This window comes from Pelophylax lessonae (assembly GCF_965119305.1).
Source record: "Pelophylax lessonae genome assembly, chromosome: 3".
Taxonomy (NCBI): Eukaryota; Metazoa; Chordata; class Amphibia; order Anura; family Ranidae; genus Pelophylax; species Pelophylax lessonae.
In genome coordinates, this window is record NC_138770.1 from 236,143,978 (window position 1) to 236,171,895 (window position 27,918).

The following is a 27,918-nucleotide window of genomic DNA, read 5'->3' on the forward strand; positions in this document are numbered from 1 at the left end:
GCTCCATATCTATGGGGGATTGCATGGGGCGATCAAGAAGGGTGTTGAAGATACCTGTGACAGCAGGGGCGACCATGTCAGGTTCCACAGATTCGGGGAGACCACGTACCCGCAGATTGTGACGTCTACCCCGATTGTCCAAGTCCTCCATGTGCCGTTGAAGCTCCCTAAGCTGCAGGGAGTGAGAATCCACCGCACGTGTGACAGACCATAGCACTCTGTCATGCTGTGCTGTGACTGTTTCCATGCCCTGCACTCGGCCGGTCAGGCTTCTCATCTCCTCCCTCAGGTCATGGATCGCCGAGCCCAGCGTGTCCTTAATGTCGGCTGCGATCAGCCGGAGGTCAGCCATCGTCACCGAGGGAGGAGGGGGGGTTGGCATGGTGGGTGGATCGGTGCCCGAGGCTGTAGCTGCAGCATAGGAGCGAGCAGGCTGCGGAGTTTGTGTGGAGGAGAGCGCCATGCTGCCTGTGAGCGCCATGTTTGTCCCCTGGGTCCGGAACAGTTCGGGGATGCTTTGGCTCAGCCGAGCCCCTGTGTCCCTCGGGGAGCGCGATCGGGTGGCGGAGGAAGCCCGGGAGGTGAATCCCATCGTTGTCGGGCAGTGAAGCGCCAAGGTCTCTCTAGCTTATGGAGGCTGGTGTCCGTGGCGGCAGGAGCGCAGGGATCAGGCAGCCATCTCCATGCGAGGTCAGACCACGCCCCCCGTTATTTCTGTTACCCCCGTTCTGCACTTTGAAAATCACTTTACAACAGGCAGTCTTTATCAACAATCCCATTTACATGAACCTAAAGAAGAGGTTGTGGTCACTGCCTGAGGGAAACATGTTCCTTTTTTATTTTTAAAAATAATTCCCAGGGCAATTCTAACATTTCTATCAATAATGTAAATGTATTTTTTTTAAGCAGAGACCCTGGAGAATAACATGGTGGGTGTGTATTTTTATGTCACACAATATTTGAGCAGCAGTTTTTCAAGCGCAAGTGTTTTGCAAAAACTAGACTTTCATGAATTTTAGCACACACAAACACAATATAATACCATTTTTTTGTCTCACTTTAAAGTTGAGCACGCCCGTGGAACGACAACAAGCTATGGTACTTTAAATTATACATAGATGACACTTTAAAAGCCTTTGAAGGTCACCAGTTTAAAGTTACACAGGAGATCTAGCATTAGGTTTATTGCTCTCACTCTGATGTTTTTGATGACACCTCAAATATGTGGCAAGATCACTGTTTACATGTGCGCTTGGGACAAACGTGCTCCTTCACCTTTGTGTGTGAGCATGAAGGGGTCACGGTGCTTTTACATTTTTTATTAACATTTTTTATATTTATTTTATTTACATTTATTTATTTTTACATCGTACCTTTAATTTTTTTTATCAACTTTATTGTTATCACAAGGGATGTACAACATCCCTTGTGATAGCATGTGCCATGATAGGTCCTCTTTATGGAGAGACTTGGGGTCTTTAAGACCTCAGATCTCTCCTCTGGCCTCCAAAGCAGCAGATCAAACCAAGATAGGTTTGATCTTCTGCTCCAGTAATGGCTTGTCAACAAACAATCCAAAACCGGAAGTGATAAAATCCTTGTTCCTCTCCCTCTTTGCAGTGCACCGGATGCTGCCGGTCAGAGCTGTGCATGGCTTCCCAATGACACGGGAGAGCCTGGAAAAGACAGTGGCCCTTTTCAGATGCCTGGAAAAGTGATACAGTGGCTGTATAGCCATTCAGATTACTTTTACTAAACTGAGAATTGCCTGATGTAAAATTGATACTGGGATTATGGTTGTAGCCTCAGCCATGATCCCAGTATAACCACCTCAATTGGCAATTTTCCACTGCAAGTACCGGCTCGGCTCCACTCGGCACTGCTTGGCCCTGCTCGGCTCAGTTTGCTTTTCCACTGCATGGTACGAGTCGGCACGTTTCAGCACTGTATAGGCTCTACTCGGCTCGGTTTGCTTTTCCACTAAAGTAGTAAGTGGGTAGGATTACAACGATTCTCTGACCAATCAGTGGCTAGTAGTGACAAACGATCAAGGCTGCATGCAAAGGATTGTGGGATATAGTATAGGTAAGGCCCGCTTGGAACCCCAACCGAGGTGGTACTGTTTAAGCGAGCAGTACCAAGCCGTACCATGTAGTGGAAAAGCGCCACTGTACCAAACTATACAGAACCATTCTAACACGTACCCTGCGGTACCATGCAGTTGAAAAGCGCCAAACCGAGCCAAACCGAGCCAAACCGAGCCAAACCGAGCCGTACCATGCAATGGTAAAGTGCCTAATGTGAGGCCGTATATATATTTATTTACAGCGGTACTGAGGCAATCCTTTGGAGCTAGGTCATCAGAACGAGTGTCCACATTGGAAGATTTCCCTCCATTACTTTTCTGGGGGCAACCCAAAATATGGGATTTTTTTTTCACTTTTATTGTTTAATGATAATGGTAAACTGGACAACCAGAGAGGATGAATCTCCCTAAAGGGGGCACAGACAGCAATAAAAACCTAAAAGGTGTCCTAATCCATCTCCACTCTATCCAAAAACAAAACAAAAAAAAAACGGTGCCTTTAGTTATACTTTATTGCTTTAAAATATGTATTCTGAGTATTTTCCTTTAAACAGTTATAAGTTAAGGTATAGATATTTAATTAAATACTTGGGACTTTTAACCACACACAAACACACATACACACACATATGTACAATACTGTATATTTATGTATATATATATATATATATATATATATATATATATATATATATATATATATATATATATATATATATATACAGTATTTATAAGGTTCAGAGTCTAGGATTATATTGCATGCAATTTGACAGTTCCCATTTTGAACCCCTTACATTTTTTAATGTTTCAGAGTTATCAGTTCATAAGATGTGTTTGTTAATACATCATCTTATTTGATAGAAATGTGAGATGTACAAAAATGAATACCCAGTATCAATTTTGTGAAGGAATACAAATATTTTTTATGTTGTACATAGTTGGAGATGACGGACATCGGACAAGGAGGAACAAACAAGAATCCTTCCCATCTCTGGAAAGTACCTTTTCTCGGCTGCAGCATCTATCATATTTTGACCAACATCAAGTAACGTCACAGGTATTTACTTCCTTATAATTCCAAATACAGCTGTGTTGTAATCCAGAGCAGTTTATAGACTAAGATGTCTAGTTTCTATTATTATATTTGTTGCTGTCTGCCTGTAACAGAATGTGCCATTCCAAGTGTATTTTTTATCATTATTATTATTGGTCATAAACAGTGATCATTATGTGGCATAGACTGTCTTAAAGTAGTTTTCTATGCATTAAGGTAGAAAACCTTCCTTGCTGCAGGAGACTCCCAGCCCCCCCCCCCCTATTCTTATCTGGGCTCCGATCTGATCCAGCGATGTGCACGATGTGCTCTCGCCGCTTTCCTCCTCCTTTATGGGCAGATTGATAGCAGCGGCTGCCATTGGCTCCCGCTGCTGTCAATCAAATGCTGTCACGAGGGAGTGGGGGGTGGGACTAAGTCAGCTGGTCTGTTTCAATAGAAGCAGACTGGGTGGCTAGTGAGTGGCTTTCCATGGGGGCACTCGCCAAAGAGCAGGGGCCTGTAGTGCCAGCGGGGGTACACCAGTAAAGGAGGATCAGTGCAAAAGATTGCACGGAGCCGGTAAGCATAAGACCCCTTTCACATGGGCTTTCGGATTGGGTCTGCCTGTCAGTTTTTCAGGCGGACCTGATCGGATGCTCCATGCACCCCTATGAAGCAGCAGATGTCAGCGGTGACATGTCCGCTGACACCCGCTACTATCCGATCCAATCCAGGCAGATGGAAACCCTATTTTCCATCCGTCTGGAGGATCGGATAGGATTGGATGAAAATGTTTTCATCCAATCTCCCATAGAGGAGAGCGGGGATCCCACAGGTCCGTCTCAGCACAGAGAGCAGAGACAGACCTGTCATCCGCTTGCTCAGCGGGGATTGGCGGATCGATGCCCGCTGAGCAAAATGAAGTCCGCCGGGCAGGAAAGCCCATGTGAAAGGGCCCTAACATGTTTATTATTTTAGTTCAAAAACCAAAACAAAGGTTTACTGTCCTGGAACACCATCTAACCCCCTAGGTTCCGCCCTCTCTTCCTGCTTATTTCTAAACCTCGTCTCTTCTCTTCCTTTCTAGTCTTGACTATTTCCCGCCTTCTCGCCTTGCTTACAATAATTCTGTACCTCTTTTTCCTTCCTTATCCTGCCTATCTCCCGCCTTTTCTCTCCCCAACTTCTCCTCCAGCCTCCCCGCCCCTCTCTATTCCCCCTTTTTTATTTCTTGCTTCCCCTTTCCCTCCACTATGGGATGACAATCCCACCCCCTTTGTCTCACTATGTCCTGGACCCCCGTGACCAGTTACTCATTCTCACTTCCAACACTAGATGCTGGATGCTTTTACCTTTTGCTTTAGAAACCTTCAAAAATGTTTTTCTTTTTTATTTACTTTTGCTTTACTGCTTTGTTCCCCTGCGCTGGACCCTTTTCTTTTTTTTGCTCAGGCCTGAATTTTGGTATTTTTTTTTTTTAATAAAAACTATTGTACCAGAAAAAAAACAAAGGTTTAATGTCACTTTAAAGATCTGCAGATGGCAGATGACCCCTGTATATATGGTACAAAGTCCACTAAAACAATACTATTTTAAAATACCCATAAACGTAAAGTGGTTGTAAATGGAGAAAAGGCGCACATATGGAGTACTTACAAATTTACACTGTAAAGGGAAACAGGCTCATAAAGTGCTCACAAACTGCTCACCTGGCATTCTGACTGGAGCAGCACTGGTGTCCATGCTGGCAATATAGTCTTGTTGTACCATAAAATATACTGTGAAGAGCTTCATGCCAATTTAGGTGTACAGATGAGCAGGGTTAAAAAAAAGTGAGTGACCTCAAAATATATTATTAAAATATATGTATAAAATTTGCACTTTCGTGCTGTCCTGGATAAGGATGATCGAACTTTTGAAAAGTTCGGTTCGGCCAGAACATCCGAACTTCCCGAAAGTTCGGTCTGGATTTCAGAACCCCATTGAAATCAATGGGACTCGAACTTCGGTAATCAAAAAACACAATTTTTAAGCCCTAAAACCCAATAAACGCCCCTAAAAAGTGCCCAGGGTTCTGGGTCATGCCCCATTAACTATTAATCACACAAAAAAAAGTTCTTAAAAATTGTCATTTTTGATAAAAAAGCCAATTATTGAAAAAATTAAAAAAAAAAAAAGAGAGATTTTTTGATTTTGACTTTTAAAGATACTTTAGTATCTGGGGGGTCTAAAGGGTCTAAAGTTTCAGCTCTGTAGCATGTCCAGAACCATGAAAAAAAAAAGATAATTTTTCAGTAGAACAGGGATGTGGGTCGGGACCCTCCTTTAACTTTAACACCTATATGATCTTTTTTTCTGGTTCTGGACATGCTACAGAGCTGAAACTTCACAGGTACACCTTTTAGACCCCCCAGACACCAAATCACACAAAAAAAGTTCTTAAAAATTGTCATTTTTGATAAAAAAAAGCCAATTATTGAAAAAATTAAAAAAAAAAAAAAAAAAAGAGATTTTTTGGATTTCAGATCTGGGGGGTCTAAAAGGTGTACATGTGAAGTTTCAGCTCTGTAGCATGTCCAGAACCAGAAAAAAAAGATTGTTTGTATTAGAACACTTTCTTTCAGGACAGGTAGTTAGCTTCTCTCCCGGTTTAATAGCAGGCATTTTTTGGGGTTCTTTGCAGTCAGGAAAAACATCTGAACTTGTGTATAGTGGTACTGTGCACAAGTTCTGATGTTTTGCCTGCCTCCAAAAACCCCCAAAAAATGGCAGCAAAAACACACCTGGGCATTTTTTTTGGACGCTAGCGTTTTTTTTGGCATTTTTTTGGGTTCTTTTGAGGCAGGCAAAACATCTGAACTTGTCTATAGTGGTATATATACACACATACATATATTTATATACACACCTAGACATATATAGGTGTGATAGTAGCAGAAATATATTAGTGTAAATGATTTCATTAGCGCAAGCATATATTTCTGCTACTATCACACTTATATATGTCTAGGTGTGTATATAAATATATGTATGTGTGTATATATACACCACTATAGACAAGTTCAGATGTTTTGCCTGCCTCAAAAGAACCCAAAAAAATGCCAAAAAAAATGCTAGCGTCAAAAAAAAAAATGCCTAGGTGTGTTTTTGCTGGCATTTTTTGGGAGTTTTTGGAGGCAGGCAAAACATCAGAACTTGTGCACAGTACCACTATACACAAGTTCAGATGTTTTTCCTGACTGCAAAGAACCCAAAAAAATGCCAAAAGAACGCTAGCGTCCAAAAAAAAAATGCCCAGGTGTGTTTTTGCTGCCATTTTTTGGGGATTTTTGGAGGCAGGCAAAACATCTGAACTTGTGCACAGTACCACTATACACAAGTTCAGATGTTTTTCCTGACTGCAAAGAACCCCAAAAAATGCCTTCTATTAAACCGGGAGAGAAGCTAACTACCTGTCCTGAAAGAAAGTGTTCTAATACAAACAATCTTTTTTTTTCTGGTTCCGGACATTCTACAGAGCTGAAACTTCACATGCACACCTTTTAGACCCCCCAGATACGAAATCCAAAGTAAAAATCAAAAAATCTCTTTTTTTTTTTTTCCAATAATTGGCCTTTTTATCAAAAATGACAATTTTTAAGAACTTTTTTTTGTGTGATTTTGTGTCTGGGGGGTCTAAAAGGTGTACCTGTGAAGTTTCAGCTCTGTAGCATGTCCAGAACCAGAAAAAAAAAAAAAGGATTGTTTGTATTAGAACACTTTAAACACAGGTAGTTAGCTTCTCTCCCGGTTTAATAGCAGGCATTTTTTGGGGTTCTTTGCAGTCAGGAAAAACATCTGAACATGTGTATAGTGGTACTGTGCACAAGTTCAGATGTTTTGCCTGCCTCCAAAACCCCCCAAAAAATGCCAGCAAAAACACACCTGGGCATTTTTTTTTTACGCTAACGTTTTTTTGGCATTTTTTTGGGTTCTTTTGAGGCAGGCAAAACATCTGAACATGTGTATAGGGGGTATATATAGACATATATGTCTGAATATATACCCCTAGACATATATAGGTGTGATAGTAGCAGAAATATATTACTGTAAATGATTTAATTAGCGCAAGCATTTATTTCTGCTACTATCACACCTATATATGTCTAGGGGTATATATTCAGACATATATGTGTATATATACCCCCTATACACATGTTCAGATGTTTTGCCTGCCTCCAAAACCCCCCAAAAAATGCCAGCAAAAACACACCTGGGCATTTTTTTTTTGATGCTAGCGTTTTTTTTGGCATTTTTTTGGGTTCTTTTGAGGCAGGCAAAACATCTGAACATGTGTATAGGGGGTATATATAGATATATATTTCTGAATATATACCCCTAGACATATATAGGTGTGATAGTAGCAGAAATGTATTCCTGTAAATGATTTCATTAGCGCAAGCATTTATTTCTGCTACTATCACACCTATATATGTCTAGGGGTATATATTCAGACATATATGTCTATATATACCCCCTATACACATGTTCAGATGTCATGTCTGACATCAAACATGTCCTCAAAAAAGCACTGGCAGTGGCAGCCCCTGCAGCATAAAAAATGCTTGGCTGGTGAGAAGCCATATTCCAGTTACGAAGCTATTCAGAGAAAAGATCATTTCTCTATAGCGGTCACCCTGCTATGGAAGGGTTTTGTCACCCTGCCATAGCAGTCACTGCCAGTTAACCCTACACTACACTACGGTCCCCTTACACTTAACACTTTCCCTACAGAAACTCAATTTTTGAAGCTAACTTAAGTGTAAAGGAGCACTCTAACTACACTAGATATCCCTTTCCTCACACTAAAAATAGCTAAATGACACTTTTAAAGTAAAATTAACAGAACTGCTTCCATTCTCTTCCATGTCCAGTATAACAATGCTAGGAATATGGCGGGGGCGATCTTATATACTGGGGGGCGTATTCACTAATGATTGGTCTAGGGACCCCCTATTCACTCCAATCACATTCCTAGCATTCTCCTGCCCCCTCAATTGGCTTTTGCTAATGGTTCTGGTCCAATAACGGGCTTTTAAAGCCCATTTCCTGAAGCATTGCATTTTGGGCGATTCTGGTTGCCGAATTCCGACCTTTTTGGGCAAAAAGTTCTAAATTCGGCCGAACCTCGAACACCCAATGTTCGGGTCGAACTGATGGTGGACCCGAACCGTTCGATCATCCCTAGTCCTGGATTGTACTGGAAAGAAAAAGGACAGATTTTGCAGAATTGTATTAGTTGTAGTTTAAACATAACAGTTTTACTTTGGTTTCTTGATTTATATTGCTAGTTACCTCCTCATTAGATAGCTAGACCTTCTCAATAATGTTGCACATAAAGTCTCCTATTGCTGCTAGATTTGTTTATGAACTATTAGAACTATTATCTACCCACTCATGTTCCATACGTGCACCATATTTGCCTTTTCTCATTTGCACCTATGTGAAGTTCACATCTAGCTGTCAGAACACAGCGCTGTATATTGTATGTAGTTGATGCTACATACAGTTTATATACAGTCAGGGCCATAAATATTGGGACATCTACACAATTTTAATCTTTTTGGCTCTATTCACCACCACAATGGATTTTAAAAGAAACAAACAAGGTGTGTTTTAACTGCAGACTTTCAGCTTTAATTTGAGGGTATTTACATTCAAATCAGGTAAAAGGTGTAGGAATTACAACAGTTTGTATATGTGCCTCCCACTTTTTAAGGGACCAAAAGAAATGGGACAATTGGCTGCTCAGCTGTTCCATGGCCAGGTGTGTGTTATTCCCTCATTATCCCATTTACAAGGAGCAGATAAAAGGTCCAGAGTTCATTTCAAGTGTGCTATTTGCATTTGGAATCTGTTGCTGTCAACTCTCAATATGAGATCCAAAGAGCTGTCACTATCAGTGAAGCAAGCCATCATTAGGCTGAAAAAACAAAACAAACCCATCAGAGAGATAGCAAAAACATTAGGTGTGGTCAAATCAACTGTTTGGGACATCCTTAAAAAGAAAGAACCCACCAGTGAGCTCAGCAACACCAAAAGACCCGGAAGACCACGGAAAACAACTGTGGTGGATGACCGAAGAATTATTTCCCTGGTGAAGAAAACACCCTTCACAACAGTTGGCCAGATCAAGAACACTCTCCAGGAGGTAGGTGTATGTGTGTCAAAGTCAACAATCAAGAGAAGACTTCACCAGAGTGAATACAGAGGGTTCACCACAAGATGTATACCATTGGTGAGCCTCAAAAACAGGAAGGCCAGATTAGAGTTTGCCAAACAACATCTAAAAAAGCCTTCACAGTTCTGGAACAACATTCTATGGACAGATGAGACCAAGATCAACTTGTAGCAGAGTGATGGGAAGAGAAGAGTATGGAGAAGGAAAGGAACTGCTCATGATCCAAAGCATACCACCTCATCAGTGAAGCATGGTGGTGGTAGTGTCATGACGTGGGCATGTATGGCTGCCAATGGAACTGGTTCTCTTGTATTTATTGATGATGTGACTGCTGACAAAAGCAGCAGGATGAATTCTGAAGTGTTTCGGGCAATATTATCTGCTCATATTCAGCCAAATGCTTCAGAACTCATTGGACGGCGCTTCACAGTGCAGATGGACAATGATTCGAAGCATACTGCAAAAGCAACCAAACAGTTTTTTAAGGGAAAGAAGTGGAATGTTATGCAATGGCCAAGTCAATCACCTGACCTGAATCCAATTGAGCATGCATTTCACTTGCTGAAGACAAAACTGAAGGGAAAATGCCCCAAGAACAAGCAGGAACTGAAGACAGTTGCAGTAGAGGCCTGGCAGAGCATCACTAGGGATGAAACCCACTGTCTGATGATGTCTATGCGTTCTTGACTTCAGGCTGTAATTGACTGCAAAGGATTTGCAACCAAGTATTAAAAAGTGAAAGTTTGATTTATGATTGTTACTCTGTCCCATTACTTTTGATCCCTTAAAAAGTGGGAGGCACATATACAAACTGTTGTAATTCCTACACCGTTCACCTGATTTGGGTGTCAATACCCTCAAATTAAAGCTGAAAGTCTGCAGTTAAAGCACATCTTGTTTGTTTCATTTCAAATCCATTGTGGTGGTGTATAGAGCCAAAAAGATTAGAATTTTGTCAATGTCCCAATATTTATGGACCTGACTGTAGCTCTCCCAGTGGGTGCATCTGTTAGTGAAGGTAAGCACACTGGATGTTTGGCCATTTCTCCTAGACATCTTTTCTCCCAAAAGCAGCATTTTGGCAGAAAAAAACGTTTGATGGTTGTAAACGTGTGTAACGCGTTTAAGCATGCCAAGTGATTGGACGTTAATTAATTTCATTGGCCAGAATAATCATTTATTCTGGCTATCAAAATGAATTACCGCTCAAACGCTAAACGAGCCTAATGTTAACGTGGGTTTATATGCGTTTAGGGGTGTCAAGCTTGTTTTCTGCCAAAATACTGCGGCTCCTGGTGATGCTGGAAGTGTTTTTTTTTTCTCCCTATAAACGCCTCTACCTTCTGTAAACACCTCTAAACACCTATGTGTGCATGGATAGGAGTTGACTTACTAAAACTGGAGAGTACAAAATCTGGTGCAGTTCTGCATAGAAACCAATTAGCTTCCAGCTTCCAGGTTTTGTTTTGTCAAAGCTTAATTGAACAAGCTGAAGTTAGAAGCTGATTGGCTGCCATGCACAGCTGCACCAGATTTTGCACAGATTTTTGCTTGCTATGGGTTGCAGCAAGCATTAAAATCCCCTTTGCTGAAAGGACACTGGATGGTCTGGCTGCTACTCTCACACATAGTGCAGTGCCCTTAGTCTCCAGCAATCCGACATGTCCCCTGCACAGTTTTCCAATCAACAGCGCTTGGCAATATAAAACAATGAAAGACAAGCATGCTTTTACTGTAATTATCACAGCATTACAGTAAATACCAAAAAATAAATAAATAAATAAGGTTTGATTGGGCTTTATTTGATCAACAGATCTTGTGATGGGGAGAATGCCACTGGTACTATAGTCAAATTATAAATTCCTCCAAACAAAGTAGTCTCTGTTAAAACGTAGTTCCACCCTAATTTTAAACTTTAGTTATTCCAGCAGTGATCGGTATGGTAAATAAGAATTGGGCAATAAGAATTTTTTTTTTTTGGGTCCCTTACCTTATTTTTGAGCATAGTTGTTAATACTATCTCCTTCTGCGGCCGCGGCCCCGGACGTCACCTCCGGCTTTGCATTGCGTCCTAGGGGATGTTTGTCATCAATCCCAGGATCGCAATCTACAGCACATGCGCAAGATTGCCAGGTGCATTCTGGGTAGCCAGCTTGCACTGGAATCAGGAAGAAGGACACAGTGTCTTCAGATGCCCACAATAGAGATGGCCACGCTCTGCTAATGTTTTTAAAAGTAAGAATTTGTATACCATAAAATACTGTACTAGTTATAGATATGAAAATAGTGGTTATGTACATCGCTATGTATTATTAGTAAAGGGGTATTGTTAATTAAAAAAGGTATTTTCGGCCGGAACTCCGATTTAAGACTTCCTTCTACTGGCTGAGGTGGAGAAGCAGGCGGATGACATCCACAAAATTGGTAATGCAAATTTCCTGTGCACAAAGGTAACGCCCAAGTGGAAGGGTGAAATGCGTCAACATATTCTGGTGCCGTACCTTCTGACGTCACTTCCTGGTCATTTCCTGGTTCTCCGTGGAACGCACACAGCTGTGGCGTTGCCGGAACCATTTTTGATACTTTTTATCTGCATCCTACAATATTATTTCATGTGAGTATATCTCTTTGTGGCAATTAATAAAGTTTTAAAACGGGCTTCACTATTCTGGATTCCTTAATGTTTTTGGAGCTGCCTAGGGCCACTGCATTGTAAGGATACTGTCCAGCACATTGCACCTTCCACCTAGAAGAGGATTTGATATGCTATGGTTTCCAACCTACTAGGGGAACAGTTTTGAGGATTCCTCTGAATACAAGCGTTTTTGAACCCTGACAACAAGGGTCCATCCTCTCTGGTGAGTAGGTTTTCTGAAGGGGACCAAGTCACCCGGCACCAGTGATTATTCTAGGAGCACCCCAACACTTACACAGGAGCACCTTATTATTGCATTTGCACAATTGTTTTGCACTACCAGCACTTTTATGTATATTTTGCACTTTGTGCACATGAACTTTGAACTTTTATATATAATTTTTGTGGACTTTATTATGAATTTGGTTATTTCAGGCACTATATACTTTTGATTCTAGCACTTCTTTTATTGGTTTGGTTACACCTTGCACTTTGTGCACAGGAAATTTGAATTCCCAATTTTGTGGATCTTAATTATTTAGTCATTTTAGGCATTATATTTTCTGCAAGCGCTGTGTTTTTCTGTTTTATTATATTGTCTAAATTTTTACTTGGTGAACAGCAGCTGCACCACACCTATTTATTTACATTATAATATTTGAAATTATATTTATTAAAGCGCGGGTTTAAATCATTACATCACAGGCGGATGACATCACTATCTCTACTTCAGCCAATCAGAGGAAGCCTTGAATTGATTCATAAAATACAAAGCCTCCTGTGAATGCCTGAGCAGCATTCAGCCCAACTTGGTGTTGTTGCTGGAACCAGCTTAGATCAAAGAACTATTAAAAGTTCACTAAAGCCTGGAGTTAGGCTTTAGAAAATATGCTTGAATATAGTTTTTTAAACCAGGGTTTAGGTAGAAAGTTTTAAAGTTTAGCTACTTTAGTTAAAAAAAAAAAAAAGAGTATAATTCTTACTCTATAAGCCTCCTGCAGGTATCCCTCAAGGGTGATTAGATCAGATGGTTGCACTAAGGAATCAGGACACAAAGGAATACGGTGCAAATACATTTAATAAGCAAGTGACATATTCTAATAGCAACACCAGTGGACAAAAACAAGAGCCAAAATATAAATGCAACAGCAAACCCCAATAGTGGCCTAAAAAAACTAACTACACAAGGAGCAAGCAATAGCAAGACAGGAATGGAACAAATAGAACAAGAGACAAGGAAAGTGGGGAGCCAAGTACAGGAAGCAGGGTACAGGGAACAGAGCTCAGGATAAGGGTACAGGTTACAGGATACAGGATATCGATACAGGTTCAGGATCAGGCTCAGACAGGAATACGGCTAGCAGAGAAGGGTTCAGGATCAGGCTCAGACAGGAATACGGCTAACACAGAAGGGTTCAGGATCAGGCTCAGACAGGGATACGGCTAGCAGAGAAGGGTTCAGGATCAGGGATCAGGAACAAGCACAAACAGGGACAAGGGTAGCAAAGAATGCTGAAGCCCTGAACCTTAGTGAAGGGCGGGCTTATATTCCTACAGCAGTTCTCAGGTGCAGTCTAATTAAGGTACAGTCCAACTGCAGGGAGACACCTGCTGGTGGGCCCAGGAACTGTGCCCTTCAGTTACTGGAACAGCAGAGCCACAAACAGGTGACCGACGTAATAACACCGATACTGACAGTATCCCCCCCTTTAAGGAGCGGCCACCGGACGCTCCATAGTGCTTCAACCCCCAAAAGTCCAAAAAGGTCTTCCTCCCAAGTCTGTGGGTCTTCTAGCACTCTCTAGGCCAAAGTCCTTTAACTTGCCGGAAGGCGTGCCACCAGAGTCCAGCAATTGATGATGCGCCCCACCACCAGGGTCTGGAGGCCGTCTAGGCACCCCACGGGTCAAGTTCCTGAAGAGGCGTAACATTAGGGATACACCCGCCCTCATTGCAGCACATGTCCCAACACTGGGACCGAAGGCAAGCTGGACATCAAGCAGGGGAGTGCCAGCGGCATGCAGAGTATCCGGCAGTGGCACACCAGGCTGGGAAACAGATCGTGGCCCATCAAGCAGGATGGCAGACAGTGGCCCATCAAGCAGGGCAGCAGACAGTGGCTTAGCAGGCACTGGATCAGCAAGCACTGTGTCAGTGGGCACAGGGTCAGAGGACTGAGTAGGAGACACCGGATCAGCGGGCACAGGATCAGCGGGCACAGGATCAGCGGGCTGAGTAGGAGACACAGGATCAGCGGGCACAGGATCAGCGGACTGAGTAGGAGACACCGGATCAGCAAGCACGGGGTCAGCAGGCACGGGATCAGCAGGCACGGGATCAGCAGGCACAGGATCAATGGGCTGAGTAGTGGTCACCGGCACATCGGGCAGCAGAACAGCAGGCACTGGATCAGCAGGCTCAGTAGGAGGCACCGAATCAGCAGGCACTGGAACAGTGGGCACTGGATCAGCAGGCACCAGATCAGTGGGCACTGGAACAGCAGGCATTAGAACAGTGGGCACTGGATCAGCAGGCTCAGTAGGAGGCACCGGATCAGCGGGCACCGGAACAGCGGGCACAGGATCAGCGGGCCCTGGAACAGTGGGCACTGGAACAGCAGGCTCAGTAGCAGGCACCAGATCAGCAGGCACTGGAACAGCAGGCATCAGAACAGTGGGCACTGGATCAGCAGGCTCAGTAGGAGGCACCGGGTCAGCGGGCAGCTGAACAACGGGCACTGGGACAGCAGGCTGAGTAACATGTATAACTGTATGTGTAGGGAAGAATCTCCTCTTTATAGGTTTGGATACAGAAACCTTGCGAGTGATAGCAGGTTTATGGATAGATTGTGAAGTAGATGGAAGCGTAATGGCAGTATTGGGAGATGATGGAAAAGGAGAGACAGTTACAGAGGAGAATTTCTGAGAGGTTGCTAGGGGCAACAGAGTAGTAGAGGAAGTTTTCACACGGTTAAATGCAGGAAAAGTGCAACTCGTTAAGCCAGGATATGAATAAGCAGTAGAAAGCAAACCATACCTAACTGCAGCTGTGGTTGCTACGGGTAACGGAGAGGGGCAACTTTGAGTAAATTGAAGTCTAGAGGCTGAGGTGTCTAGGTGTGAGTTAGTGGATTCAGGATGGAAGAGATCTAACCAGATTTGGAGTAAGGGCTGAACAAAACTCAATTTACAATCCCCTTGCTTGACTAGAGAGTGTACAGCATTAATACAATCCAGCAAAGCCTCTGGAGAAAATACAGAATAATGTTCAATGAAACAGGGTTTATCATCTTCCAAGAGCCACACAAGAGATTCCACCTGAGACACACTAAAAGGAGGAGAAAAATCAGCACCCTTAGGAATACTAGAAAAAACAAAATCTACACAAAGTTGAATGAGTGGCTGAATCTCAGAAAACAAAACGCTGCCTTGGTCAACAAGTGAATGAGCCAGACGGATGCATTCAGACAATTGCTCACTAGTATAAGCTCTCAAAATTTGGCAACAATATTCCCTGTCCTCAGTTGCAAGCAGTGAAAGATAAAAAACCTCCTCTGACTGCATCTTGCAACAAACAGAAAATTCCTTATTCCCAGGTGCAACAGTGCTGATAGTTAATGGCTTCAGCATTCTGTCAGGGATACCTCCTGCAGGTATCCCTCAAGGGTGATTAGATCAGCTGGTTGCACTAAGGAATCAGGACACAAAGGAATAAGGTGCAAATACATTTAATAAGCAAGTGACATATTCCAATAGCAACACCAGTGGACAAAAACAAGAACCAAAATATAAATGCAACAGCAAACCCCAATAGTGGCCTAACAAACTAACTACACAAGGAGCAAGCAATAGCAAGACAGGAATGGAACAAGAAAGAAGGAAAGTGGGGAGCCAAGTACAGGAAGCAGGGTACAGGGAACAGAGCTCAGCATAAGGGTACATCCGTGCTACATCTGTACCTCATTCATGCCTCATTCATGCCCATCTGTACCTCATCCGTGCCTCATTCATGCCCATCCGTGCCTCATTCATGCCCATCTGTGCCTCATCCATGCCTCATTCATGCCCATCTGTGCCTCATTCATGCCTATCTCTGCCTCATTCATGTCCATCTGTGCCTCATCCATGCCCATATGTGCCTCATCTGTGCCCACCCATGCCTCATCCATGCCACATCAGTTCTCATCCGTGCCTCATCCATGCCACATCAGTGCTCATCTGTGCCTCATCCATTGCACATCAGTGCCCACCCGTGCCACATCGGTGCTCATCTGTGCCACACCCATACCACATCAGTGCTCATCCATGCCACATCCATGCCACATCAGTGCTCATCCATGCCACATCCATGCCATATCAGTGCTTATCTGTGCCACATCCATGCCACATCAGTGCTCATCCATGCCACATCAGTGCTCACCCATGCCACATCCATGCCACATCCATGCCACATCAGTGCTTATCCATGCCACATCAGTGCTCATCCGTGCCACATCACTGCTCATCTGTGCCTAATCCATGCCACATCAGTGCTCATTCATGCCACATCCGTGCCATAGCCATGCCACATCATTGCACATATTTGCCACATCAGTGCTCATCATTGCCACATCAGTGCTAATCTGTGCCACATCAATGCCACATCAGTGCCTATCCATGCCACATCAGTTCCACTACAGTGCTTATCAGTGCCCTACAGTACCTCACAAATGTGTAATAGGTAGTCAGGAAATTAGATTTGTAATTTTATGTACCTAGAGCACCTGACAGTGCTCTCTGAATGTTGGGCCTCTGTATGTGGCTAGGTTGTGTAAAAGTCTCACACGTGTGGTATCACCATGCTCAGGAGGAGTAGCAGAATGTATTTTGGGGTGTCATTTTTGCTATGCACATGCTATGTGTTAGAAATATCTTATAAATGGACAACTTTATGTTAAATAAAAATTCTTTGTCATTTTCCAAAAACTTGTGGAAAAAAATGACATGTTCAAAAGACTCATAATGCCTCCTAGATTATGTGTTGGGGTGTTTGCTTTCCAAAAAGTGGTCATTTTGTGGGCAATTCTATTATCCTGGTGCTCCAGGGTCTTCAAACGTGTGATAGGGTTGTCAGGAAATTGTATGTGTAATTTATGCTCCTAGAATGCCTGGAGGTGCTACTTGGATGTTGGGCCTCTGTATGTGGTTCTCAGGCTGTGAAAAAGTCTCACACATGGGGTATCGCCATACTCAGGAGGAGTAACAGAATGTATTTTGGGGTGTAGTTGCAAGTATGCCTATACTTGGTAATATGACAATTTTCTGGAAAAAGAATCTTCATTTGCAAAGAATTGTGGGAAAAAAATAAAACTTCATAAAACTCACCATGCCTCTTACTAAATACCTTGGAATGTCTACTTTCCAAAAAGGGGTCATTTTGGGGGTATTTGTACTCTCCTGGCTTGTTAGTGTCTCAAGAAATGAGATAGGCCGCCGATACATCAGGTGGGATAAATTTTCAATGATTGGCACCATAGCTTGTAGACTCTATAACCTTCTCAAAGACCAAATAATATATACTTATTTGGGTATTTTTCCCAAAGATATGTAGCAGTATAACTTTTGGCCAAAATGTATGAATAAAAATTACTAATTTGCAAAATGTTATAACTGAAACAAAGAAAAATGTATTTTATTTACAAAGTGTTTGCTCTTTTTATACTTATATCGCAGAAAATAAAAAACCCAGTTAAGACTAAATACCCCCAAAAGAAAGCTCTATTTGTGTGAAAAAAAGGACAAAGATTTCATATGGGTACAGTGTTGCATGACTAAATAATTGTCATTCAAAATGTGAGAGCACTGAAAGCTGAAAATTGGCCGGGTTAGGAAGGGGGTATAAGTGCCCAATGGGTAAGTGGTAAATATCACTTTAAGGTCACTATGCACTGTAAAATTAGAATGTACAATCTCTATTCAATCTTCTTTAAAACGACCAAAACTATGCAGCAGAAGCCTATTATGTTAGCTTTGAACATTCTAGTTTAAAGTCATGTCCCTGTGTTCTTGATCTTGGTTTCATTTTATAAATGCTGTTCCCCTTAACCATAGTTTCATAGTTGGTAAGGTTGCATAAAAACACTAGTCCATTCAGACTGAATAATTTCCCACCTACATTGGGATCACCATTGAAGTATTTGTATATTGCTTTCATATCATCTCCCAAGTGTCTCTTCTCCAGAGAGAACAGGTTTAGTGCTTATAGTCGTTCCTTGTTATCGAGGTCCTCCAGTCCCGTTAGTAATTGTGTTGCCCTTCTCTGGACTCTCTCCAGTTCCAGCACATACATTCTGAGGATTGGTGACCAGATCTGTATGAAATGCTCCAGATGTGGCCACACCAGAGTTTTATAAAGTGGCAGGATTATCATTTTATCTCTGAAATAAATTCAATTTTTAATGCATGCTAATAGTCTGCTGGCTTTTGCTTGTTGCGGCTTGACATTGCATGTTATTATTCAGTCTGTCTTCTACTAGGATCCCCAGAACTTTCTCCATCCTGGATTCCCCCAGAAGTTCTCCTCCGAGTGAATATCTTGTGTTTATATTATTAACCCCCAAGTGCAATACTTACTTTAAATAGGAACTTCACACTCTCATTAAAAAATACATACTTTTCCCCCCCTTATCTTTGGTGCTCTTCTTGTGTTATAACAACATATTTACAAGCCCACCTGATCCAGCATTGTGCTCTTTTTCTTGCACTATTTGCTACATATCCTGCCCTTCGCCGCCATCTTCTTTTGTTTACGCCATGAGGTTCCTGCATCTGGCTCCTTAATTACACAGACATTGATCTGACGCCGTGTCTGTTTACATATTGTTAGGTAAATGGAGAATAGTAATGCCCCCTGGGATACCAACCTCACATATTCCAGGAGGCTGGTTTTCCTTCATTCATTGAAGAACATGTAAAAATACAGAGCATCAGATCTCTGTCTGCGCATGTGTAAGATCTGGCACCATCTCTGTTTTCACAAAGGCCTCCTTGGATATCTGATGTCAGTATTTCAGGAGGCTGCAGGAGGAGAGTGAGGAGGAGAGTGAAATTTAATTTTGCCTAGACAAGAATGGTGGCAGGGGACAGTGCCAGCAGAAAAATAAGTTAAATAAAAAATTAATAAAAAGTAAAAAATAGACTGAAGAATCTTTTTTTTTTCTGCGTTAAGGGCTTTAAGTCCTAGCTTGTACAACATTTTTATGAGATTCATATGTGGAACTGTGTGCTTTTCTGAAATCAGGATAAGCTATAGCATAGCAACACCCTGGTCGAATACAATTGTGATATATTGAAAAGTCATATTAGTCATTAGTCATTAGCCAATACAGTCATATTAGTTACATAATTTGCCCACAGTAAAGCCGCGCTCCATTGGGTTCACCAAGTTATGTGTTTTAGATGATCATTGATTCCATAGATATTACTACCACAAATGTAAAAACTCAATGACATGTAGTTCCACTGTGTTGGGGCAGTACAGTGGCTAAGAGCTTAGCACTTCTGTCTGGCAGCACTAGGATTGTTGGTTTGAATATCAACCCGGGTGCTACCTGCACAGAACACAAATAGAAAAGAGAAGCATCATTGGCTATTTGGTTGTCCTGGCTGATGGTTATTGGAGCGGTACCCCTAAGTTTTCCCCTCTGTTTTGGGAGGGCTGTGTGATGATTTATATTTTCTATTCAATGTGATTTAATGTCATATATTGTTCTTATATTCTATGCTATGTCTCCATTGATTGGAGCTTTTTTTAATCCATAACAAATAAAAATGATATTTTTATATATACAGTTGTAAATTAGTAGAACCTGGTGGGGGAGTTCGACACCTAAAAAGTCCCACTTCCCTTTTCTATTTGTGTTCGGATACTCCTCTTGGGATGTGGTGTTGATAGGATTTGCCCTGGCATTCTTCCTTCCACTACCCGCACAGAGTTTGCATGTTCTCTCTGTGCTTGAGTGGATTTCCTCCCACATTTAAACACATGCTGGTAGGTTAATTGGCTCCTGGCTAAATTGGCCGTAGTATGTATATGTATGAATGTGAGTTAGGGACCTTAGAATATAAGCTTCTTGAGGACAGGGACTGATGTGAATGTACAATACATGTATGTAAAGCATTGCATAAATTGACGGTGCTATATACTGCCGCTGTAATAAAATAAATGTAGTTGCCAGCTTCTTCCTTACTAGGTACAATATTACCTGTCTGTCCAGTCATGGAGAACTACTTATCAAAGGTCGAACAAATATACTTCAAAGTCCTCTTCAAACTCTAGGATGAATACCATCAGGACCCATTACTTTATTAAGCTTTTAGGTCCATCTCTGGGCAGAAAAAAAGTGTTAAAGGACTTTTAAGCCTAGGGAGTAGAATGAGAGGCTGCATTATTTACTTGACTCCCTGCTCAAGTAGGCTCTGATGCTGCTTTTTTCCTCCCCAAAGTTGTGGTCGGTGGGCAGAGCCTCAGATTGATCTTGTAAAATGCAGGGCTATCAACCCTGCATTGTACATGGTGGAGCTGGGAGTGCAACTGCAGCTTTTAGAGAATGCTGCAGAAGCACTAATTGTTTGGTTTTGAGAAAGCCTGCTAGAAGGTGGAGAAGAATACAGTCGCTTCTGCAACCCCCTAGACTTGACAAGCATGTAACCTTTGCAGTGTGTGTGCGTGTGTGTGGGGGGAGCGGCGTTACTGTGGGGATAATTTTCTTTGTGGTGGCCAGAGTTAGGTTTTTGGAGAGTTATTTAAACTGTCACCGCTGCCTCTAGAAATACTATTAAAAATAACATTGACTACTAGAACAATGTGTTATTCTAACTTGTTTTTGTTAGTGTTATTTACTTGTGAGAAGACTGCACAGATCCTGTGATAAAAGGTATTGTACCCAGTTTACATTTTTTGCAATCTCACAGTATTTTCTCTTCCTGTCATTGAAATACCTAAAAAGGTTTGTCTCACCTGTACACCCTTACCTTGTGAAACAATCCATTCAGTTTCAAATAGAAATGCAAGGCAAAACATATATATATAAATATATATATATAAATATATATATACTGTGTTTGTGTATATATATATACATATATATATACACATTATAAATACTTTTTTTCATAAGAGTACTCAAGTACCTTTCACCAGCCCAGAGTACCCAAGTACCTGTCTCCAGCCCAGAGTACCCGAGTACCTTTCTGCAGCCCATCAGAGTACCCTGAGTACTTATCTGCAGCCCATCAAAGTGCCCAAGTACCTATCTCCAGCCAAGAGTACCCGAGTACCTGTCTCCAGCCCAGAGTACCCGAGTACCTATCTTTAGACCATCAGAGTACCTTAGCACCTGTCTCCAGCCCAGATTACCTGAATACTGGTCTCCAGCCCATCAGAGTACCCAAGTACCTGTCTCCAGCCAAGAGTACCCGAGTACCTGTCTCCAGCCCAGAGTACCCGAGTACCTATCTTCAGACCATCAGAGTACCCGAGTAACTGTCTCCAGCCCCAATTACCCCAGTACCTATCTGCAGCCCATCAGAGTACCCAGGTACCTACCTGCAGCCCATCAGAGTACCCGAGTACCTGTCTCCCGCCCATTAGAGTACCCGAGTACCTGTCTCCAGCCCATCAGAATACCCAAGTACCCACTATCTGCAGCCCATCAGAGTACCCAAGTACCTATCTCCAGCCCATCAGAGTACCCAAGTACCTATCTTCAGCCCATCAGAGTACCTGAGTACCTATCTGCAGCCCATGCCTCATAGAATATATGTTGGGCTGTTTGCTTTCCAAAATGAGATCATTTTGCTGGTGTTTGCATTGTCCTGGTGCTCCAGGGCCTTCAAAGGTGTGATAGTTAGTATTGAAATTATATGTGTAATTTATGCTCCTTGGATGTTGCACCTCTGTATATGGCCAGGCTGTGTAAAAGTCACACATGTGGTATCGCCATACTCGGAAGGAGTAGCAGAATGTGTTTCGGGGTGTAATTTTTTCCTATGTACATGCTATGTGTTAGAAAAATCTTTTGACAAATTTGTGTAAAAAAAAAAAAGAAAATACATTTTCATTTTCTTTTCTCATTTTCTAAAAACTTGTGGAAAAAAAATGAAATTTTAAAAGACTCATTATGCCTCATTATACGTTATACGTTAGGGTTACATAGTTACATAGTAGGTGAGGTTGAATAAAGACAATAGTCCATCCAGTTCAACCTGTGTAGGTGTGTGTGGCTGTAATCATCTCGCATACCCCTGAATGTTCTGATCCTTGAGATGTACGTCTAGAAGTCTTTTGAAAGCCACCATATTACCTGAAGAAACCACCTCTTGTGGTAGAGAATTCCACCATCTTGTAGCCCTAACAGTAAAGAACCCCCCACGTTGCCTGAGGTTAAAACGCTTCTCCACTAATCGCATTGTATGCCCCCGAGTCCTCATGCAATCCCTGTGACTGAACAGCTTTTCTTCTAAGCCTAGATCCCCATTGAGATATTTAAAAATTGCTATCATGTCCCCCCTCAGGCGTCTCTTCTCCAGGGAGAATAAATCAAGCGATTGCAGATGCTCCTCATAATCAAGGTCCTCCAATCCCCTAATTAGTTTAGTTGCCCTTCTCTGGACCCTCTCCAGCTCCAACACATCCCTTCTGAGGACTGGTGACCAGAACTGGACAGCATACTCCAGATGCGGTCGGACCAGAGTTTTATAAAGTGGAAGGATTATAGTCTTATCTCTGGAATACATCCCTTTCTTTCTGCATGCTAATATTCTGCTGGCTTTGGCAGCTGCCGCTTGACATTGCATGCTGTTGCCTAGTCTATCATCCACCAATACTCCCAGATCCTTCTCCATTTTTGATTCTCCCAGGGGTTCCCCTCCTAACGTGTATTGTGCTTTTATGTTGCTAGTCCCCAAGTGCAGAACCTTACACTTCTCCACGTTAAACCTCATTTGCCAAGTCGTTGCCCACTCCGTTATTTTGTCCAGGTCATTCTGTAGGATATCTGCTTCATGCTGTGCTGTTATTGCCCTGCCTAATTTTGTGTCATCTGCAAAAACTGATATTGAACTACAGATCCCGTCCTCAATGCTGTTTATGAATAAATTGAACAAGGTTGGTCCTAGGACTGAGCCTTGGGGGACCCCGCTTACTACCTCAGACCAGTCTGAGTATGCGCTGTTTATTCCCTTTGGACACGCCCTTTTAGCCAGTTCCGTATCCAAGAGCAAACCCTGCCGTCGATACCTGCAGACCTTATTTTATAAATTAAGCGCTTATGGGGAACTGTATCGAACGCCTTAGCGAAATCCAAGTACACCACATCCACTGGTCTGCCCCTATCTAGCTCACAGCTCACCTCCTCGTAGAATGTTAAGAGATGTGTGTTTGTTTTTCAAAATGGGGTCATTTTGTGGGTAATTCAATTGTCCTTTTGCTCCAGGGCTTCAAAAAATGTAATAGGTCGTCAAGAAATTATATGTGTAATTTATGCTCCTAGAACATCTGATGGTGCTCCCCACATGTTGGACCTCTCTATGTGGCCAGGCTGTGTAAAAGGCTCACACATGTGGTATATGGTAGTGGAAGAATGTATTTTGGGGTGTAATTGCAAGTATGCATATACTGTGTGTGTGAGATAACTTGTTATTATGACAATTTTGTGTAGAAAAAAATAATAATTTCTTCATTTTCCCAAGAATTGTGGGAAAAAATGACAACTTCAAAAAACTCATCATGCATCTTGCCAAATACCTTGGACTGTCTACTTTCCAAAAAAGGGGTGATTTGGGGGGTATTTGTACTGTCCTGACATTTCAGGGCCTCAAGAATTTAAATAGGCCGTCAGTACATCAGGTGTGATTAGGTGTGATCAATTTTCAATGACTGGCATCATAGCTTGCAGACTCTATAACTTTCACACAGACTAAAAAATATCCTCTAATTTTTACCAAAGATATATAGCAATATACATTTTGGCCAAATCTTATGAATACAAATTACTTATTTGCAACATTTTACAGTAGAAGCTAAAGAAAAGTTTTTTTTATTCAAAATTGTCGCTCATTTTATACTTATATCGCAAAAAATAAAAAACCCAGTGGTGATTAAATACCACCAAAAGAAAGCTCTATTTGTTTGAAGAAATTATAAAAATTTTGTGTGAGTACAGTGTTGCATGACTAATGAGTAATTGTCATTCAAAGTGTGAGAGCACAGAAAGCTGAAAATTGGTCTGGGCAGGAAGGGGGTGAAAGTGCCCTGTATTGAAGTGGTTAACTCTGAGCATTTGTGCACATAATATGACAAACGTTACTATCAATGGTTGTAACTCTTTCGCAGACTTTGGATAGAAGTAACGAGGGCTGAAAAATTGGGGTTTGGGTGTTGGTGGTGCCTTCTCATCGTAACCCTATAGACGTACTCTTGAAAACAATAACCTCAAAAGAGAAGTTTCAAAATAAATTTACAAAACTAATTTGGAAACTGCTTTTTTTTCTCATCTCGCCATCTTCTTCCTCTTCTTCTATTCCTCGTATATACAATATATTATTACAGTGCCTTGAAAAAGTATTCACACCCCTTGGCATTTTCCATATTTTTTCATGTTACAACCAAAAACGTAAGTGTTTTTTATTAGGATTGTACGTGGTAGACCAACACAAAGTGGCACAAAATGGCACAAAATTGTGAAGTGGAAGAAAAATTATAAATGGTTTTGAAATTGTTTTACAAATCAATATATGAAATGTGTGGTGTTCATTTGTATTCAGCCCCCCTGAGTCAATACTTTGTATAACCACCTTTCGCTGCAATTACAGCTGCAAGTCTTTTTGGGTATTTCTCTACCAGCTTTGCACATCTAGAGAGTGACATTTTTGCCCATTCTTCTTTGCAAAATAGCTCAGATTGGATGGAGAGCAGCCATTTTCAAGTCTTGTCACACATTCTTAATTAGATTTAGGTCTGGACTTTAGCAGGGCCATTCTAACACATGAATATTATTTGATCTAAACCATTCCATTGTAGCTCTGGCTGTATTTTTAGGGTTGTTGTCCTGCTGGAAGGTGAACCTCCGCCCCAGTCTCAAGTCTGTTGCAGACTCTAACAGGTTTTCTTCTAAGATTGCCCTGTATGGTGTGTTCAGGGTGATGTGCAATGTTAGTTTTCCACCACACATAGCATTTTTCTTTTGGGCCAAAAAGTTAAATTTTGGTCTCATCTGACCAGAGCACCTTCTTCCACATGTTTGCTGTGTCCCCCACATGGCTTCTTGCAAACAGGACTTCTTATGGCTTTCTTTCAATAATGGCTTTCTTCCTGCTACTCTTCCATAAGTCCAGATTTGTGGAGTGCACGACTTATAGTTGTCCTGTGGACAGATTCTCCCACCTTGGCTGCAAATCTCTGCAGCTCCTCCAGAGTTACCATGGGCCTCTTGACTGCTTCTCTGATTATTGCTCTCCTTGCCTTGCCTGCTAGTTAATGTAGAGGGCCGTGTCTTGATAGGTTTGCAGTTGTGCCATAAACTTTCCATTTTTGGATGATGGATTGAACAGTGCTCCGTGAGATGTTCCAAGCTTGGGATATTTGTTTTTAACCTAACCCTGCTTAAACTTCTCCACAACTTTATCCCTGACCTGTCTGGTGTGTTCCTTGGCCTTCATGATGCTGTTTGTTCATTAAGGTTCTTTAACAACCTCTGAGGGCTTCACAGAACAGCTGTATTTATACTGAGATTAAATTATAACAAATGTAGACTCTATTTATTAATGAGGTGACTTCTAAAGGCAATTGGTTCCAGTGAATTTTAGTTAGGGATATCAAAATAAAGGGGGCTGAATACAAAGGCATGCCACACTTTTCAGATATTTATTTGTAAAAAATGTTAAAAACAATTTATCATTTTCGTTTCACTTCACAATTATGTGCCACTTTGTGTTGGTCTATCATACAAAATCCTAATAAAATGCATTTATAATTTTGGTTGCAACATGACAAAATGAGGAAAATTTCAAGGGGTATAAATACTTTTTTAAGGCACAGTACACCTTATTAGAACTTCTCCAGACAATGCCCCATCAATATACTCTTCTGTATTGGCGAGCTACATGTTCATGTAGCCATCCACAGAGACCAGGTATCCTTTGTATTCCATATGCCACTGACGTTTCACCATTACTGGTTTACCAGTAAGGCCATTAAGAAATGGTTATGGGTTTAGTGGCAAACTCAAGTTTGACATACAGTATCTCACAAAAGTGAGTACACCCCTCACATTTTTGTAAATATTTTATTATATCTTTTCATGTGACAACACTGAAGAAATGATACTTTGCTACAATGTAAAGTAGTGAGTGCACAGCTTGTATAACAGTGTAAATTAGCTGTCCCCTCAAAATACCTCAGCACACAGCCATCAATGTCTAAACCGCTGGCAACAAAAGTGAGTACACCCCTAAGTAAAAATATTGAAATTGGGCCTAAAGTGTCAATATTTTGTGTGGCCACCATTATTTTCTAGCACTGCCTTAACCCTCTTGGGCTTGGAGTTCACCAGAGCTTCACAGGTTTCCACTGGAGTCCTCTTCCACTCCTCCATGACAACATCACGGAGCTGGTGGATGTTAGAAACCTTGGGCTCCTCCACCTTCCATTTGAGGCTGCCCCACAGATGCTCAATAGTGTTTAGGTCTGGAGACATGCTTAACCAGTCCATCAACTTTACCCTCAGCTTCTTTAGCAAGGCAGTAGTCGTTTTGGAGGTATGTTTGAGGTTGTTATCATGTTGGAATACTGCCCTGTGAACCAGTCTCCAAAGGGAGGCGATCATGTTTTGCTTCAGTATGTCACAGTACATGCTAGCATTCATGGTTTCCTCAATAAACTGTAGCTCCCCAGTGTCGGACCATGACACACCCATCACCATGCTTGACTGTAGGTAAGACACACTTGTCTTTGTACTCCCACCTGGTTGCCGCCACACACGCTTGACACCATCTGAACCAAATAAGTTTACCTTGGTCTCATCAGACCACAGGACATGGTTCCAGTAATCCATGTCCTTAGTCTGCTTGTCTTCAACAAACTATTTGTGGGCTTGCTTATGCATCATCTTTAGAAGAGGCTTCCTTCTAGGACGACAGCCATGCATGCCAATTTGATGCAGTGTGCGGCATATGGTTTGGGCACTGAGAGGCTGACCCCCCACCCCTTCAACATCTGCAGAAATGCTGGCAGCACTCATACGTCTATTTCCTAAAGGAAACCTCTGGATATGATGCTGAGCACATGTACTCAACTTCTTTGCTCGACCATGGCGAGGCCTGTTCTAAGTGGAACCTGTCCTGTTTAACCGCTGTATGGTCTTGGCCACCGTGCTGCAGCTCAGTTTCAGGGTCTTGGCAATTTTCTTAAAGCCTAGGCCATCTTTATGTAGAGCAATAATTACTTTTTTCAGATCCTCAGAGAGTTCTTTGCCATGAGGTGCCATGTTGTACTTCCAGTGACCAGTATGAGAGAGTGAGAGCGATAACACCAAACTTAACACACCTGCTCCCCATTCACACCTGGGACCTTGTAACACTAAAGAGTCACATGACACCGGGGAGGGAAAATGGCTAATTGAGCCCAATTTGGACATGTTCACTTAGGGGTGTACTCACTTTTGTTGCCAGCCGTTTAGACATTAATGGCTGTGTGTTGAGTTATTTTGAGGGGACAGGAGATGTACACTGTTATACAAGCTGTACACTCACTACTTTACATTGTAGCAAAATGTAATTTCTTCAGTGTTGTCACATGAAAAGATATAATAAAATATTGACAAAAATGTGAGGGATGTACTCACTTTTGTGAGATACTGTATGTCTTCCTCTACTTCAATGCCTCCAAAACTGCCAGAATCCTTC

The 27,918-nt window shown here is 42.0% G+C and overlaps 2 protein-coding genes and 1 pseudogene across 5 annotated transcripts in view; 1 reads left to right on the forward strand and 2 right to left on the reverse strand.

The window, feature by feature from the left end:
- Positions 1-27,918, forward strand: part of MED12L (mediator complex subunit 12L) — an 837,051-nt gene that overhangs the window by 590,249 nt on the left and 218,884 nt on the right. For all 3 annotated transcript variants that reach the window (XM_082251515.1, XM_082251517.1, XM_082251516.1), the window contains exon 18: positions 3,025-3,143. In XM_082251515.1, coding sequence (XP_082107641.1) covers positions 3,025-3,143 — 119 coding nt within the window. The remainder of the gene's footprint in view (positions 1-3,024; positions 3,144-27,918) is intronic.
- LOC309551077 (P2Y purinoceptor 12-like) overlaps positions 1-27,918 on the reverse strand; it is a 90,848-nt gene that overhangs the window by 52,403 nt on the left and 10,527 nt on the right. The window lies entirely within an intron of this gene.
- On the reverse strand, positions 24,463-26,252 carry LOC309550139 (small nuclear ribonucleoprotein F-like; annotated as a pseudogene). Its single transcript has 2 exons — positions 26,059-26,252; positions 24,463-24,568 (listed from the first exon to the last, which is right to left on the reverse strand). The product of its transcript is annotated as a small nuclear ribonucleoprotein F-like (transcript).